The 15,496-nt window shown below is 52.6% G+C and overlaps 1 protein-coding gene across 3 annotated transcripts in view; it reads right to left on the bottom strand.

The window, feature by feature from the left end:
• The window catches only part of MORN1 (MORN repeat containing 1), an 87,933-nt gene that overhangs the window by 59,183 nt on the left and 13,254 nt on the right, over positions 1 to 15,496 (bottom strand). For all 3 annotated transcript variants that reach the window (XM_053281502.1, XM_053281503.1, XM_053281504.1), the window contains 3 exons: positions 4,774 to 4,870; positions 3,522 to 3,632; positions 105 to 228 (listed from right to left, as the gene is read on the bottom strand). In XM_053281502.1, the coding sequence (XP_053137477.1) occupies positions 105 to 228; positions 3,522 to 3,632; positions 4,774 to 4,870 (332 nt within the window). The remainder of the gene's footprint in view (positions 1 to 104; positions 229 to 3,521; positions 3,633 to 4,773; positions 4,871 to 15,496) is intronic.

The raw sequence follows: 15,496 nt of genomic DNA, 5'->3' as shown, positions 1-15,496 counted from the left end.
ATGGGTCCGAGAGAAACCAAACGAGATGGAGGAAGCATTTGGAGCCGTTCAGGGTATTGCTTCTCCGCACCAGAAAACAGAGACTGAGCAAAAGGGTTACTTACAGAGAGCTTTCAACCGGCTGCTCCTTGCTTTGCGCAATGAACTGGGGAAGGCTGTTTCTGCCGATCGCCGGAAGTGGCTCCTTTCGGATCCCGGCGCTGATTTCCAGCAGCCGGCCGCTCTCACCTGCCCAGAAAAGGGAACAGGGGATCAGCTGATTTTCAACCAGCGCCTCGAGAACAGGGGGGGGGGGGGGGGCGAGCCCAGATGGCTGCCTCTGGGGCTAGTTTTCGGCTTGCAAGGCGTTTTTCACGGCAGGGGACACTTCAAAAACGATGCCCAGAATCTCTCCAGCAATGAACAATATTCAGAGTGTCGGACCAGGACCGGGAAGACCCGAGTTCGAATCCCCACTCAACCATGAAACTCACTTGGGTGATTCTGGGCCAGTCATGTCTCTCTCAGCCTAACCTAGCTCACAGGGTGGTCGTGAGGGTAAAAATAACCATGTCCCCCTTTCTGAGCTCCTTATCCCAAGGCGGCATCCCCCGGCAGAGCTGGGAAAGACCCCTGGAGAGCTGCTGCCAGTCAGTGCTGGTAATAATGAGCTCGCTAGAGCAAGGGTCTGACTCCACATAAGGCAGCTTCTTGTGAGGAGGGGCCGCAGCTCAGTGACAGAGCACCTGCAGTGGCAGTGCAGGGGAGAAAACGCAGGAGAGGGGGCAGGCCCTCCCCTCTTGCCTGTGGCCTTCTTGGAGGCATCTGGTGGGAAACAGGATGCTGGACTAGAGGGGCCTCCTTGGGCCTGATCCAGCAGGGCTCTTCTGATGTCCACCTCCTTTATAGGCGGAAGGTCTCAGGTTCATTCCTGGCCTCTGCAAGTTGGGCTGGGAAAGACTCCCTGCCTGAGACCTTGGAGAGCTGCTGCCAGTCAGTGTAGACAGTCCTGAGCCAGATGGTCCAGGGGTCTGACTCAGCAGATGGCAGCTTCCTAGGTTCAGTTGCCAGGAGGGACAAAGGAACGGACGTTTTGCTTTCTGAGGATGTTCCCGCACCAGCTGAGAAGCCAGGAAAGAAGGTGAGCAAGCACGCCTTTCAGAGCTGAGTTTTGCTTGGATTCGGAGGGTTTTTTGTTCGGTTTTTTTGGTGGGGTGGAGGAGGATAAATACAACCAAAAAACCCCCGCAGGTGACATAAATGCTGTCATTTCTGGGAAATGTCCCCGGCGGCATCCATTTAATTACAACGTGCTCCAGGTAGCCTTGACTTCGGCAGCAGCGATTTGAAACGGACGGTGGTGAAGCCCCCAACAGCTTTCGCTTGTAAACAAACAAACAAAAGACCTTTCCCTCTTTGGGTCAGAGCTTTCTTTTCTTTTTTAAAAAAACCCGGAAAAGTTGGCGTTTTAAATAACAGTTTGTTACAATGAACGCGAATATATATAAAGGGCAGAGAGGCCACAGACAGTAAACACCTGGAACAGATGGAGACTCGAGCATCTGATAGCAGGCTAGTTCACACCGGGCAGGATCAGGACAGGAGAGCCGGTGCGATTCTGATCCATGGTCGTGTGAACTCAACAAGCAAGATGGGAGGAGAGGGGAGTGATCGTGTGGCAGGTGGGTGCTTGCTCGGAGGAGCACACGCTCTTCCCAGCGTTTGACCGAGAACTGGCGAAAGACGCAGCTCCCACATGACGGCTCTCCCCTCCTCCTATCTTGCTTTTGGGGGTTTACATGACTCCGGATCAAGGAGCTCTCCGACCCTGTCTGGGCACCCCTCCTGTCTCGATCGGCACTGTGCGAACGACCTGAATCCGCAGCACGGCTGGAGAGACCAGAGAACACACACAACGGGAAGCCCCCAAAGCTTGTAATCATGGGAGGCAGGGGTGGAGAAATGTTGATTCCGTTTATCAGCCAGACCAAAACATTTTACTCGTCAAGCTATGGTGGTACATGGCGCGTCAGGACCTTTTCCACCTGCCAGGTGTCATTTTTCACTCGTCACTGACTAGTAGACTAGTGGATTTCTGCAGCCCTGACAGGAGTGGTATGTGTTTGAATGGAGAGGGGGTCGACAGCAGGATCATGGTAAGTGTCTAAAGAAGTGGGAAATGGAAAGCAAGGCTTGTAAAAAATTGGTGGTTCCCCAAGCCTTCAGCTGTCTGAATCTTAACATGTTCATAGGAACATAGGAGACTGCCTTATGCCGAGTCAGACCATTGGTCCATCTAGCTCAGTATTGTCTTCACAGACTGGCAGCGGCTTCTCCAAGGTCGCAGGCAGGAGTCTCTCCCAGCCCTGTCTTGGAGATGCTGCCAGGGAGATAACTTGGAACCTTCTGCTCTTCCCAGAGCGGCTTCATCCCCTGAGGGGAATCTCTTCCAGTGCTCACACATCAAGTCTCCCTTTTATATGCAACCAGGGCAGACCCTGCTTAGCTAAGGGGACATGTCATGCTTGCTACCACAAGACCAGCTCTCCTTCCTTCATTGGTATGTGTCCCATATTTTAGCCGTACGGTTCCAGAGCAAGAGACTTGGGTGACCCCTCTTTGCCCACCAGTGAAACTTCCACGGCCAGTGAGAAAATGCAAAGAGGCGCCCTACGTGGCAACAGAGGATTTGGAAAGCCAAAAAAAAAAAAAAAAAAAAAATCTCAAAAGGAAACATAGAATGTTAGGATGTGGTATCACTAACAGAAAAAGAAAAAGTCAGGAGTGCATGCATATTATACATTTAAACTAGCCTGAAACCCCACAGGAACACAGGAAGCTACTTTATACCGAGTCAGACCCTTGGTCCATCCATCCAGCTCAGAGAGGTCTACACTGACTGGTTCTCCAAGGTTTTAGGCAGGGGACTTTCCTGGTCACACCTGGGCCCATCTGCATACAAGCAGATGCTCTGCCACTGAGCAGAAGGTCCTGGGTTCCCTCCCTGGCAGCATCTCCAGTTAGGTCTGGGAGAGATTCCTGACTAAAACCTCAGAGGACTGCTGCCAGCCAGTGTAGGCAAGACTGAGCAAGATGGACCAATGGTTGGACTCCGTAAAGCAGCTTCCTATGTTCCAATGAAGCAACATCACCCCCCCTGAAGACAGTCACGAGAGTGCTCTGCCCCCCACAAACAAATGATGGACAAAATATTGTCAACAAAATGCTGACAGACTACGCATCTGCAAAGCCAGTTAGCTTATATGCTTGTTTTTCCTACATGCCAATTCCATTTCAAAAGGGTCCTCTTGAGGGTTGATGGAGAACAGCATGGGTGCCAAGTTGTGTCTTTGAAACGCAAAGCCCCGTAAAAGCCGGAGAACAAAATGTAATAAGTTGATTGCATAGTATCCCCAATGAAGGTGTGTGTGTGGTGGTGGTGGTGGAAATAAATGCGGTGCTCTCTCGTTGGCGTTTTGTTTTCTGCTCATCCTTGGGAGCAATTTTTATACAGCACCACAGACCTATAAAAATGTCCTTACTTTCGGAAAGCTCTCCTTCTTCGTCTTGCAGCTGGACGTGAAGTGTGTGAGCATAGCCTGGAACGGTATCAATGACCTCTGGTCCCAAAATCACGATCTTCTTTGCTTGTCCTACAAAACAGTCAACATTTCTTGGTTATATCCCTGTTAAAAAACAAAACAGAACTGGGACACACACACGTCCTTTCCTTTCTCCACTCAGTCAATTCTGTTTCTTATATCGTACATGTTTCTTATATCGTACATGAGATAACTGGCGGGGGGGGGGGGGGGATACCATCTGGTGATTGGTGATCTGCTCACGCTGATTTTTCACACGGTCTGCCCCCACTACAGATGGAAAAGAGGTGATCGCATTGCCAGACTTTCAGCTTTCAGTGCATTCGCGTGCTACGATTGTCCCGACCTTCGGGCCCGCAGTCGCCAAATTTGCAAGGGTGCTTTAAAGGCTTTGATGAGTTCTTAAAACACAGAGACGACTATAAAATGTGACCAACGTTGTCAAGGGCATGGAAAATGACAATTTGCAGGAATATCCCCCAAAGATTACTCCAGAGAGAGAGCACAACAATAGGGTTCAGTGTTATCCTAACCTTAATCCTTTCCTCTGCAAAAATGACTGCCATTTTGCACAAATTGTTTGGGGGTAGGGATAAAGAAGGGGTTATCACCACTGTACCCTCTAACAGGGATTTCCCGATGTTGTCGACTACAACTCCCAGAATCCCCAAGCACAAGCCATTGCAGCTGGGGATTCTGGGAGTTGTAGTCAACCACATCTGGGAATCCCTCTTAGTGGGAACACTGGTGGATAACCCTTCTTTATCCCTACCCCCAAACAACTGGCGCAAAATTGCCCTATCTTGAGATGCTGCCAGGGACTGAACCTGGGGCCTTCGGCATGCAAAGCCGCGCTACGGCTGTGTTCCCTAAGGGGAATCTCTCGCAACGCTCACATGTAGTTCCCCATCTGGGCACAAACCAAAGCAGGCCCTGCTTAGCAAAAGGGGACCGTTCACACTCTCGGCGACCAGACCGGCGGTGCTCTCGTTTGCGACTCCTTCACCCATTCCCGCCTCGGCCGGCCACCTCCCCAAAGAGTTCGCGGGTGCCTTTATTTCTCCAGACGCCGCATTCCAGGCATCCACAGGGCCCATGCCTCCGCCTGACCGTACTAATCAGCGGGGTGAAAGGCAGCGGGTATTATTCCGAAGCCTCATTATTAACCTGGCCGCATAATCGGAGTACATACCGACGGGGTAGCCATTGAGCCAGCGTCCTGCATAGGTAGCACCCGAACAATGGATTATAGAGCCTTGTCCGTTGAACTTGTCATTCCTCCACTGTCCCTTTGAGGAGAAAAAGGAGTGGGTAAAATAAAAGTGGGGGGGGGGGAGAAGCGCACGGCTTTCAAACGGAGACGGCAAGCTAGAGAAAGGAAGGATTAGGCCCGGCGCCCGCAGGAGCAGAGTGGGTGGCCCGGGAGGGCTCTTTAGAACGGCTCTTCCCAAATTGGTGTGATGATGTCAAGCAGGGGAGGAGAGACGGCGTGGTGGTGCCCAAGCACCAAGGGGACGGGATGATGTTGCCGCTCCGGTATGCCCTCTAAACAGGCAGGGGCTCCCGGAGAACCAAGGCACTTGGGGGTTTCCTGCGGCATGCGACCCGTCAAGAAACGGCCACGGGTTGCGGTGCTGCCCCGCAGGAGGACAAGGCACCCGTGTTGCCGCTCCCCCAGCTTTAGACACGTTCGCACAAAAGCTTGTGGAGAATGAGATATGGGGAGTAGCTGAGATACGGGGAATGTGATACGGGAGCGGATACGGGCAGCGGATACGGGGAGCGGCTCGTTCCACCTTTGTTTTTGGCCTTATACTTTTTATTCAATTTTCACAACACAAAAGGACAAACACAAATGAGACAAGCACTCACCAACACACACAATAAGGACTTCCATCTCATCACTGGAACAAGTGTTGTTAACAATAACCGTATCTTGCCTATAGATTAAACATTCTCTCCCCAATTCCCCCATTCTCTTTCCACCTTTGTGACCTTGAATGCTTGACGCTGCCTTCTGCTGAGCCAGACCCTTTCGTTGACCCCAAGAGAAGGCGACTCTGAATTTAAGACGACCCCCTTAAAAAATAGAGGTGAAATACCAGTTGGACCTCTTCTGAACCAAAAGGAAGAGGCCTCTGAATGCCAAACGACTCTCCAATTTCTAACATCAAAAGCACTTGGGGAGGGCCTGGATTCAGATAAATCCAGCGCGTTCTTGGATTCAGGTAAGCCCAGGACGTTCTGGATGCCCAGAGTTTAGTGGGTTTCCCCGCTCTCTGGCAAACGAACTGGAAGTGCCTGGAGCCGAGAACCTCTCTCTTCGCCAACCGCGGTTTTAATCCTGCTTTGATTGGCTAGTTCTCTCCGCTCAGCTAGATTCAGCCATATGGATTGACAGGGTCTACTCTGGGCCAACGTGATACTGCCCGTTGCCCGTTTTATGACATTTGTTAGTTGCCTCGTGGTGCCACATTGGCGAACGACAGGCAGGCAGGCATGGTCCCCTGGTAAGCATCCGTTTCACGGCACGCGTCCAGGGCCACGGGAGGCGATAACGACGGAGTCCCCAGAAGGGAGAACGCCTTGATATCCTTGGGACCGGGAGACCGCCGTGCCCGTTCAGGAAAGTCAGGCAGCATAACGCTGCGGGGCAGAGGGGGCCAAACACGGAGGCTTTCGAAAGAGGGCAGCCGGGCGCCAAAGCTGTGACAGCTGTCAGAGGAAGCAGCTCAAGATTCCAGCAGCTGGAGCCAACAAAAGCGAGACATCTGGGCGTTGGGGATACACCTGTACAGTCTTTGCCAACCTGAATATGTAACACAATGGGGTGGGTGGGGGGTCGGTGGAGAGCCCTTTGTGGTCATGGTGAGCCCGTGGCGGAAGGTGGCCATCTTACTTACGTATTATAAATTTTTTCTATGTTAAAAAATAGTAATTTTTTGTTCCCCCCCTATGAAAAATGTTTTCTTTCTTTTTTCCCCTCTGAGAACTTTGGGTCGTCATCGTAGGAGGTGTGCCTTTCAGGGAAGAAGGCACTGTGTGGAAGAGGGCAGCAAGTGTGAATGGCCCCTTCTGCTAAGCAGGGCCTGCCCTGGTTTGCATTTGGATGGGAGACTACATGTGTGAGCACTGGAAGATAATCCCCTGAGGGGATGGGGCCGCTCTGGGAAGAGCTCATGCAGTTGAGGTCCCAAGTTCCCTCCCTGGCAGCGTCTCCAAGACAAGCCTGAGAGAGACGCCTGCCTGCAGCCTTGGAGAAGCCGCTGCCAGTCTGGGTAGACAACAGTGAGCTAGATCGACCAAGGGTCTGACTCGGTATATGGCAGCTTCCCATCTTCCTATGCTCTTTCTACCCCTGCAGTACTAGATGGGTGAGCTTAAATGGGGAGCTAACGAGATTTCTTCGTCTTGACACCATGGTATGGAGGAGGATGGAAAAATCAGAGCTGAAAAGGACCCCCTGTCCCCAATGCATGTGTGAGCACTGTAAGATCATCCTTTTAGGGGACGGGGCCGCTCTGGGAAGAGCAGACAGTTCTGTGTCCCCTCCCTGGCAGCATCTCCAAGAGAGGGCTGAGAGAGAGACTCCTGCCTGCAACCTTGGGAGAAGCTGCTGCCAGTCTGGGTAGACAATCCTGAGCGAGACGGGCCAAGGGTCTGACTCTGTATACAGCAGCTCCCTATGTTCCTCTGCCACCACCTTTGCAGGAAGAAAGGTGGCCAGGGGCATCCAGTGGCCCCAGGGCAGCTGGAGGAGCTGGAAGCCTCTCTGCTCTCTTTCATTACGCTCTAAAAGTCTGACGCTCTCTCCCTCCTGCTCTGCTGCCTCAAGAGTCAACGAAAACCGTGCCGTGTGTGTTTGTGTGTCTGTGTGTGTGTGTGGGTCCGCCGGGTTCCTGGCGATGCCGCCTCCTGAGCGGTGGCTTGCGCGGAACAAAGTGCTACTATAACTCTAAATTTATCTGTGCCACCATCAAATCCCAGATGGATCCGGAGACTCAGATGCTGCCACTCGCTCCTTTGCTACACCCTTAGCAACCAGCAATCTGAGAGGGAGGTAGAGAGAGAGACTGACTGCCTGCAGGCCGGGGAAATGTGTTAACCGCGGCAGAGCGGATTCTGCTCTTTCCATCCCGCCTTGCAAGCCTTCCGTGGGAATACTTCTGCTGAGAAGAGCATCGCCTTGCAAAGAGGCGAGCCCGTTTCTCATGTCTGCACAGGCGGCGTGTCCACTCTGCAGGGGTGGATGCTCGGGCGGAAATGCCAACGCTGTTCCTGCCAATGGACCGCAACAAGGGATGGGGTTATGAAGTCTCCTCTTCAGACCCCAAGGCAGGGTCCCTATTTTGGTGAAGGGGAGGGGAGGGGGCGGGCCACAGAGATCCGAGGGAAGGCGGGAAGGCCCTGCTCTCGGGATAGATTCAAGACTGTTTGGGGGTTATTTTGGAAATGCTTTCCAGAAGGGTATGACAACATTAGTAACTCAGGGCAAAGAGGCACTTCTAGGAACATAGGGAGCTGCTTTCTACCGAGTCAGACCACTGGTCCATCTAGCTCAGTATTGTATACACTGACTGGCAGCGGCTTCTCCAAGGCTGCAGGCAGGAATCTCTCTCAGCCCTCTCTTGGAGATGCTGCCAGGGAGGGAACTTGGAACCTTCTGCTCTTCCCAGAGCGGCTCCATCCCTTGAGGGGAATCTCTTCCAGTGCTCACATGTGGTCTCCCATTCATATGCAACCAGGGTGGACCTTGCTTAGCAAAGGGAAGAAGCCATGCTAGCTACCACTAGACCAGCTCTCCTCAACTCTCTCTCCGCTCTAACCACTACACCACACTAGCAAAACAGGGCTGTCCCAAAATGAAGCAGTGATGATTTCTATATACTCACGGGGCCTCTCCTATGTAGGTAGTCAGATTAAAAGAAAAATAAACGGTTGCATGTACACACACACACACACAGAGTCCTATGAGCTCCTAAGACTTTATGTTGAGGGCACAGAGCAGAGCAGATTTGAGAGACAGAAGGTTGAAGGTGTCTGTTGAAAGAAAGAATGTAGAAGGGGGGGGGGGAATCACAGGGCCACATCAGAATGTGCTGTCACTGCAAGCGTGCCTCATCGAAAATCTGAAAAGGCCTGGCCGCTGCCAGTTTGTGCATTCCCTCGCTGCGTGTGGGGCTGCCCCCCCCCCGCCCAATGTGGCCACCGCCTCCTCCTCCTCCTCCTCCTCCTCCGTCTCTCTCTGGCGTGCTTGCCGAGACCAGCCTCTTCTCCCAGATGGCAGGCGGGGGGGGGGGGGGAGTGAGGGGAAAGCGCTTCGGAAAGTTGCTTAGCAATGCAAGGCAGGGAGAGATCTGGGCACACTGACGTTCTCGAAAGCAGCCCCTGGGCCAGCCGCGCGTGGCTACGGGGGGCCGAGCCCGTGAGCAGCCGGAGCAACGGAGGGGCTCCTGGGGAGGGGAGGGGGAGGCAGAGGTGCAGCGGGCGGTTAGAACCTTGGCCTCTTTCCGACGGGTCCTCTGCAGCCCCCATGAAAAACACACAGCCAAGGCCAGGTCAAAACTGCACGCCAGTTGCACGGCCGTGGTCTGTCTGTCCATCTCTCTGAGCCACCTAATGGCGCAGCGGGGAAATGCTGGACTAGCGAGGAGAAGGTCGCCGGTTCGAAGCCCCGCTGGGACCATATTGGGCAGCAGCGATATAGGAAGATCTGTCATCATACTGTGCGGGAAGAGGCAACGGCAAACCCCTCCTGTATTCTACCAAAGACAACCACAGGGCTCCATGGTCGCCAGGAGTGGACACCGAATCGACGGCACACTTTTCTTTCTTTCTTTCTTTCTTTCTTTCTTTCTTTCTTTCTTTCTGCATAGGGCAGGGGCATAGTAGTTCAGGGAGAGAGCATCTGTTTTGCATGCAGAAGGCGCCAGGTTCTATCCCTGGCAGCATCTCCAGGTAGGGCTGGGAAAGACCCCTGCCTGAAACCTTGCAGAGCTGCTGCCAGTCAGTGTTGACAAGGCGGAGTTCGGTGGAGCAAGGGTCTGACTCAACGTGGCAGCCTCCTGTGTTCATCAGAAGCACCCACAGCTCACTGGCTCCGCGTGCAGAATGAAGGAAGAGCTTTATTAAAGTCATCAGTCAGACACAGACATGTCGCACTGGGAGGATGCCTCTGGGTACCAGTTGCAGGGGAGTCACAGCAGCAGGAGAGAGGGCATGCCCCTTTCAACTCCTGCCTGTGGCTTCCAGCGGCATCTGGTGGGCCACTGCGTGAAACAGGATGCCGGACTAGATGGGCCTCCTTGGCCTGATCCAGCAGGGCTGTTCTTATATTCTTATGAGGAAAGGGGAATGATCCAAGGCAAAACAGGAGCTGCCTGGCTCAGAATGGAGGAGATAACTCTTAGTCCCAAACCCCGGCTTCTTGCTCCATCAGTGGTGACCTCCAATCTTCTCTTCTGGGGTCCTTGAAGTAACAGAAATAACGGATTTGCCCAGATAGCAGCCGACTCTGAGTTTAAGACCCCCTCCTTAAAACACAGGAGGTAAAAAGGGGGTTTACCCGAAAGGACGACGACTCTGGATCAGTGTTTCCTCTAAGGCCTGCACACATGCGCATGCTCACAAGGGTTGTTTTCTTTTTAATGTCCACTCGGTTCATTTTAGATCCCGCTCAGATTGAATCAGGAAGGCCCTACGCTGAATGCACATGGTGCGCGCACACTGCCTCGATACTGCCGCCCAGAACAAAACCCATTCCGCACAGAGACGGGGCGGGGGGGGGAATTAGAGGGACCACTGCTCTGGATTTAAGACGGACCCCCAATTTCTGACCTCCAAGAACTTGGGGGGGGGGAATCTAACCTTGGATTCAGGTCAATACGGCACAGCTGTTGTGTACGGCCCTGACTTGCGGAGAGCGACACATACAAGAGCCATCATTTCTCACTCCCTTGAGTTGGTCTTCCTCTCAAGTCTGTTCACCCTCCTCCCCAAAAAACCCACACACCCACCTCAAGTGGCTACCAGCTGCAGCGGAAAACTCACTTCACTTTGTTGGAAGTGAGGCGGGGAGAGCCAAACAAAACCCCGAAACCACGAGAGAGCCTGCAGCGACTCAGGGAGGGGTTCGCAGTTCGCTGAGGCCAAGTCGCAACACACCTTTGCTCCAGAAAGGCTCCCCAAAGCCGGAGGGGTGGAGTCAGACGCTTGTTCCTTCTAGCTCAGTGTCGCCTACACTGACTGGCAGCATCTCCTCAAGGTTGCAGGCTCAGCTCTACCTGGAGAGGCTGCCAGGGGCTGAACCTGCAACCTTCTGCATGCAAAGCAGATGCTCTATCACGGAGCTATGGCCCCATCCCTGTGGATGAGGGAGTCAGACCCTTGGCCCATTGAGGAACAAAAGGAGCTGCTGCATCCCGAGTCACACCATCGATCCCTCTCACTCAGTATTGTCTGCACTGACTGGCAGCAACTCTCCAAGCTTTCAGGCAGGAATCTTTAGGAACATAGGAAGCTGCCTTAGACTGAGTCAGGCCCTTGGTCCATAGAGGTCAGGATTGTCAGGTGGGGCTGATGGGAGTTGTAGTTCAGCAACATCTGGAGGCTCCCAGTTTGGGAACCACGGGTCTACACTGACTGGCAGCAGCTCTCCAAGGTTTCAGGCAGGAGTCTCTCTCAGCCCTACCTGGAGAGGCTGCGAGGGATTGAACCGGGGGCCTTCTGCATGCAAAGCAGATGCTCTACCACTGAGCTATGCCCTATCAGCATAGTACCACCAGACGTATCGGTTACCACCGGTACGTCTGGTGGCGACTCGGAGCCGGGCCTTCTCTGTAGCTGCTCCTGGCCTATGGAATGCCCTCCCGGCAGATATCCGCAGTTAAGGCTCGCTGTTGGCCTTTAAGAGAGCCCTGAAAATTCACTTGCTTGGCCTGGCCTTCCAAGGTTTTAAAATTGTTTTTAAGTATCTTAATTGGATTGAAATGGTTTCGAATGGTTTTAAAATTGTTTTTATGTGGTTTCAATCAGTGTATTTTAAATGAGGTTTGTTTTTATGACTTTTTAAACTTGTTGTGCACTGCCCAGAGCCTTTGGATGGGGTGGTTTATAAATGCAATCAATCAATCAGTCAATCAATCAGAAAGCTGCTTTATACAGAGTCAGAACCTTGGTCCATTGAGCTCAATATTGATCCTAGGACCTGCCATGTGGCAGCAAAGCAGATGCTCTATCACAGAGCTACAGACCCATCCCTATACTGGAGTCCCTTCCAGCTCCACCCGGAGATGCTAAGGACTGAACACAATCCAGGTGATCTCATCAGCTTACTATGACTACTATGAATACTTGTATACCGCTAAGTTCTCAAAGTGGTTTACATAGAAAACCAAGTTACATAAACAAGATGGCCTCCTGTCCCCAAAGCGCTCACAATCTAAATAGAAACATAATAGACACCAGCCACAGCCACTGGAGCGATGCTGTGCTGGGGTCAGATAGGGCCAGTTGCTCCCCCCCTGATAAAGATAAGAGAATCTCCACTTTAAAAGGTGTCTTTTTGCTCATTTAGCAGAGATTACTTTCCTTAAGGAAAGTAGATGGAAAATCCTGAGAGAGAGAGAGAGAGAAAGAGAGAGTCTTCTCCCTATTCCTATCTAGACAGCTCTAGATAATATACAAAACTCTCTTGTTTGTTTGTTTTATTTATTGCTAAATTTGTATACCGCCTTTCATTAAAACAATCCCAAGGCAGTTCTCACGGAAAAAACAACACAAGACTATAAAAGCGACAATTAAAATATTGTGTAACTCTTGTAAGTTTTAGGGCAATGCTACTGATCTCTCCATCTCTCTCCTGCGGTTGGATTTAGTCCGGCTTTTTCAAACATCGCCAGAATGCCGCTAACTTCCAGGAGCGCGTCGAACGAGAAGTGTGTGTGTGTGGGGGGGGGCTTCTGCTTATAAATAAGGCAAAGGTGTTTTGAAATTAACGGCAAGAAACATGTATTTAACTTTGAGGAAGCAATTTCCACTTAATTGATAGTGTTTCTGTTCCTAACTGAGCAGCTATTATACCTCTTATTGCAATTAATTTTGGTTACTTCAGGCTCATTGTGCATGCCTTTGACAGCATATCATTTCCATGCGCTTGGGTTTGATGGAGCCAGAGCCCAAACAACTCCCGTTATCCGGCTTCCGCCTCTTGCTCCGCCTTCCCTAAAAAAAAAAAATCTCCAAAAAACCACACACAACACCCCTGTTTTTGAAGAGGTCCCATTCCGGGCCGGTGAGCATAAGACCCCCTCTGAAGCTAAGTGGGACAGGACCTCCATGGGGTTCAGTCCCTGGCCGCATCTCCAGGTAGGACTCTTGCCCGCAGCTGCCTTATACTGAGTCAGAACTTCAGGCTATCTAGCTCAGGATTGCCTACACAGACTGGCAGCGGCCTCTCCAAGGTTCCCGGCGGCAGTCTCTCGCAGCCCTACCTGGAGGTGCTGCCAAAGAGATGAACCTGGGCCCTTCTGGATGCAATCAGATGCTCTACCCCTGAGCTCTGGATGTGTCTGGTGAACCTCTGCAGCTGCTTTCAGAGTCAGACCCTTGGTCCAGCTGGTTCAGGATTGTCTACACTGACTGGCAGCCGCTCTCCAAGGTTTCAGGCCCAGGAGTCTCTCCCAGCCCGACCTGAAGATGCTGCCAGGGATGGAACCGGGGACCTTCTTCATACAAAGCAGGTGCCCTGCCACTGGGCTATGTGTGTGCCTGACGAATAGACTAAGCTGTCTGTTGAGTCAGGCCCTGGGTCCACCTAGCTCAGTATTGTCTGCACTGGCTGGCAGCGGCTTCTCCAAGGTCTCAGGCAGAGAGCCCTCCCCGGAGATGCTGCCAGGGATTGAACCTGGGGCCTTCTGCATGCCAAGCCGATGCTCTGCTGCTTGAGCGGTGGCCCCGTCTGCCCAGGACGGTTCCAGCCGGCAACCCCCCCAACAATCCTGACCCAGGATTGGTCTCCGGCTTCTGCAGGATTGGTCTCCGGCGGTCTCCGGCTTCTGCACGGCTTCCAGTCAGCAGCTGCCGGGCTGCCGTCTTCCCCTCTCGCTGCCGCTGTGTGTGTGTTTTGGCTGCTTTCAGCATTGTCTCCTTTCCCGGAGGAAGGCCTGCTGCTTGATACACCTGTTAACGGCACCGAACAGGTGGCTCACCTTATGGGCTCTCCCCACCTGCGGAGAAGGCGCTCGGGCGGAAGACCGGCCTCGCTGCCTGCTCCGGCAAAGGGAGCCGGCTCAAGGACAGCAAGCGGGGAGGATTCGTGGGCCGGTAGCAGGCAGGCCGGGGAGGCTTTCTGTGCTTTTGGAGTCGGCCGGAGGGAAAGCGGGGAAAGAGGAGGCTCCCCGATACCGTCAGGTCAGTGGTCCAGCGAGCTCAATTGCACATTCGGAGAGCTGATCTTGGGGTAGCCAGCAGGACTTGTCCCCTTAGCTAAGCAGGGTCCACCCTGGTTTGCATTTGAATGGGAGACCAAAAGTGTGAGCACTGTAAGATATTCCCCCTAAGGGATGGAGCTGCTCTGGGAAGAGCATCTAGGCTCCAAGTTCCCTCCCTGGCATCATCTCCAAGCTAGAGAGACTCCTGCCCGCAACCCTGGAGAAGCCGCTGCCAGTCTGGGTAGACAATACTGAGCTAAGATGGGCCAAGGGTCTGACTCAGTATATGGCAGCTTCCTATGTCCCTATGACAAATGTCACCAAGGCACTTTCAAGATTCCCCGCTACAACAGATGAGTTGATGAGCGGAGGTCATAGCCTAGTGGAAGAGGGGCAAATGCAGTCCGACAGGTACCCTGGCCCCACACCGTGTAGAGCTTCAAAAGTCAAGACCAGCCCCTTGAATCGAGCCCTTCTGGGGTTCGTCCTTCTGAATTTCCTGGGCTTTCCCCCTTATTAGGAAAGGCCCACTCTCCCACCTAATGGCACAGCGGGGAAATGACTTGACTAGCAAGCCAGAGGTTGCTGGTTCGAATCCCCGCTGGTATGTTTCCCAGAAACTCCTATATCGGGCAGCAGCAATCTAGGAAGGTGCTGAAAGGCATCATCTCAGACTGTGCAGGAAGTGGCAATGCTAAAGCCCTCCTGGATTCTACCCAAGACAACCACAGGGCTCTGTGGGCGCCAGGAGTCGACACCAACTCGATGGCACACTTCCCCCCCCCCAGCAGTTTCTCTAAGCGGGGCCTAGTCCTCCCTCAAATCCTTCCCATCACTACAAGCCTATACCCTCAAAAAAGAAAAATACAAGCATTGCTGCCATCACCGCCCCTCACCCCAAAGTATGAGGACCAGAAACTTGCTGAGTGTCTTTTTAAACGGAGAGAGGATCTCTGCGCACCGGCTTCCCTCAATTATCCCGAACGATTATTGCTGTTGACAGACTTGGGAAGCTTTCGATCACACACAGACGCGGCGGTGGAGACGCAAATAGGATGATTAACAGACCCCGGAACACGCAATCCCCAGAATGTTTTTAATAATGTAAATCCATGCAAACACGAGCTAATTTTAACTGAGCAACGTCCTGCCGCTTTAAACAACACTAAGAAACGGGCAGCAAATATTCCGCTCCCCCCCCCACACCCCGCCATATAGAACTAATAAAAGCATCACAGGTGGTGGGCGTTGCTGGAAGGAAGAGCGTGCGCGTTTAGACTGCGAGCGCCTTGGGGCAGAGACCTGAGCGCTAATACTCTGGATATTGGTGAAGGTTCCCTCAGTTGGCTAGGCAATGGCGTGTACTTTATTAGGTGGACGCTTCTTATCTAAATGGGGTTAACGCGATAGAGCGATTGTACTGACTGCACGCTGTTATGAACTGTAATTGCTGTGAATTGCATCTGGTCAAGAACCATCACAAAG

Source organism: Hemicordylus capensis, chromosome 16 (assembly GCF_027244095.1).
Source record: "Hemicordylus capensis ecotype Gifberg chromosome 16, rHemCap1.1.pri, whole genome shotgun sequence".
Taxonomy (NCBI): Eukaryota; Metazoa; Chordata; class Lepidosauria; order Squamata; family Cordylidae; genus Hemicordylus; species Hemicordylus capensis.
Note: the sequence above shows the minus strand (reverse complement) of the source record. Positions and strands in the feature narration are given on the sequence as shown.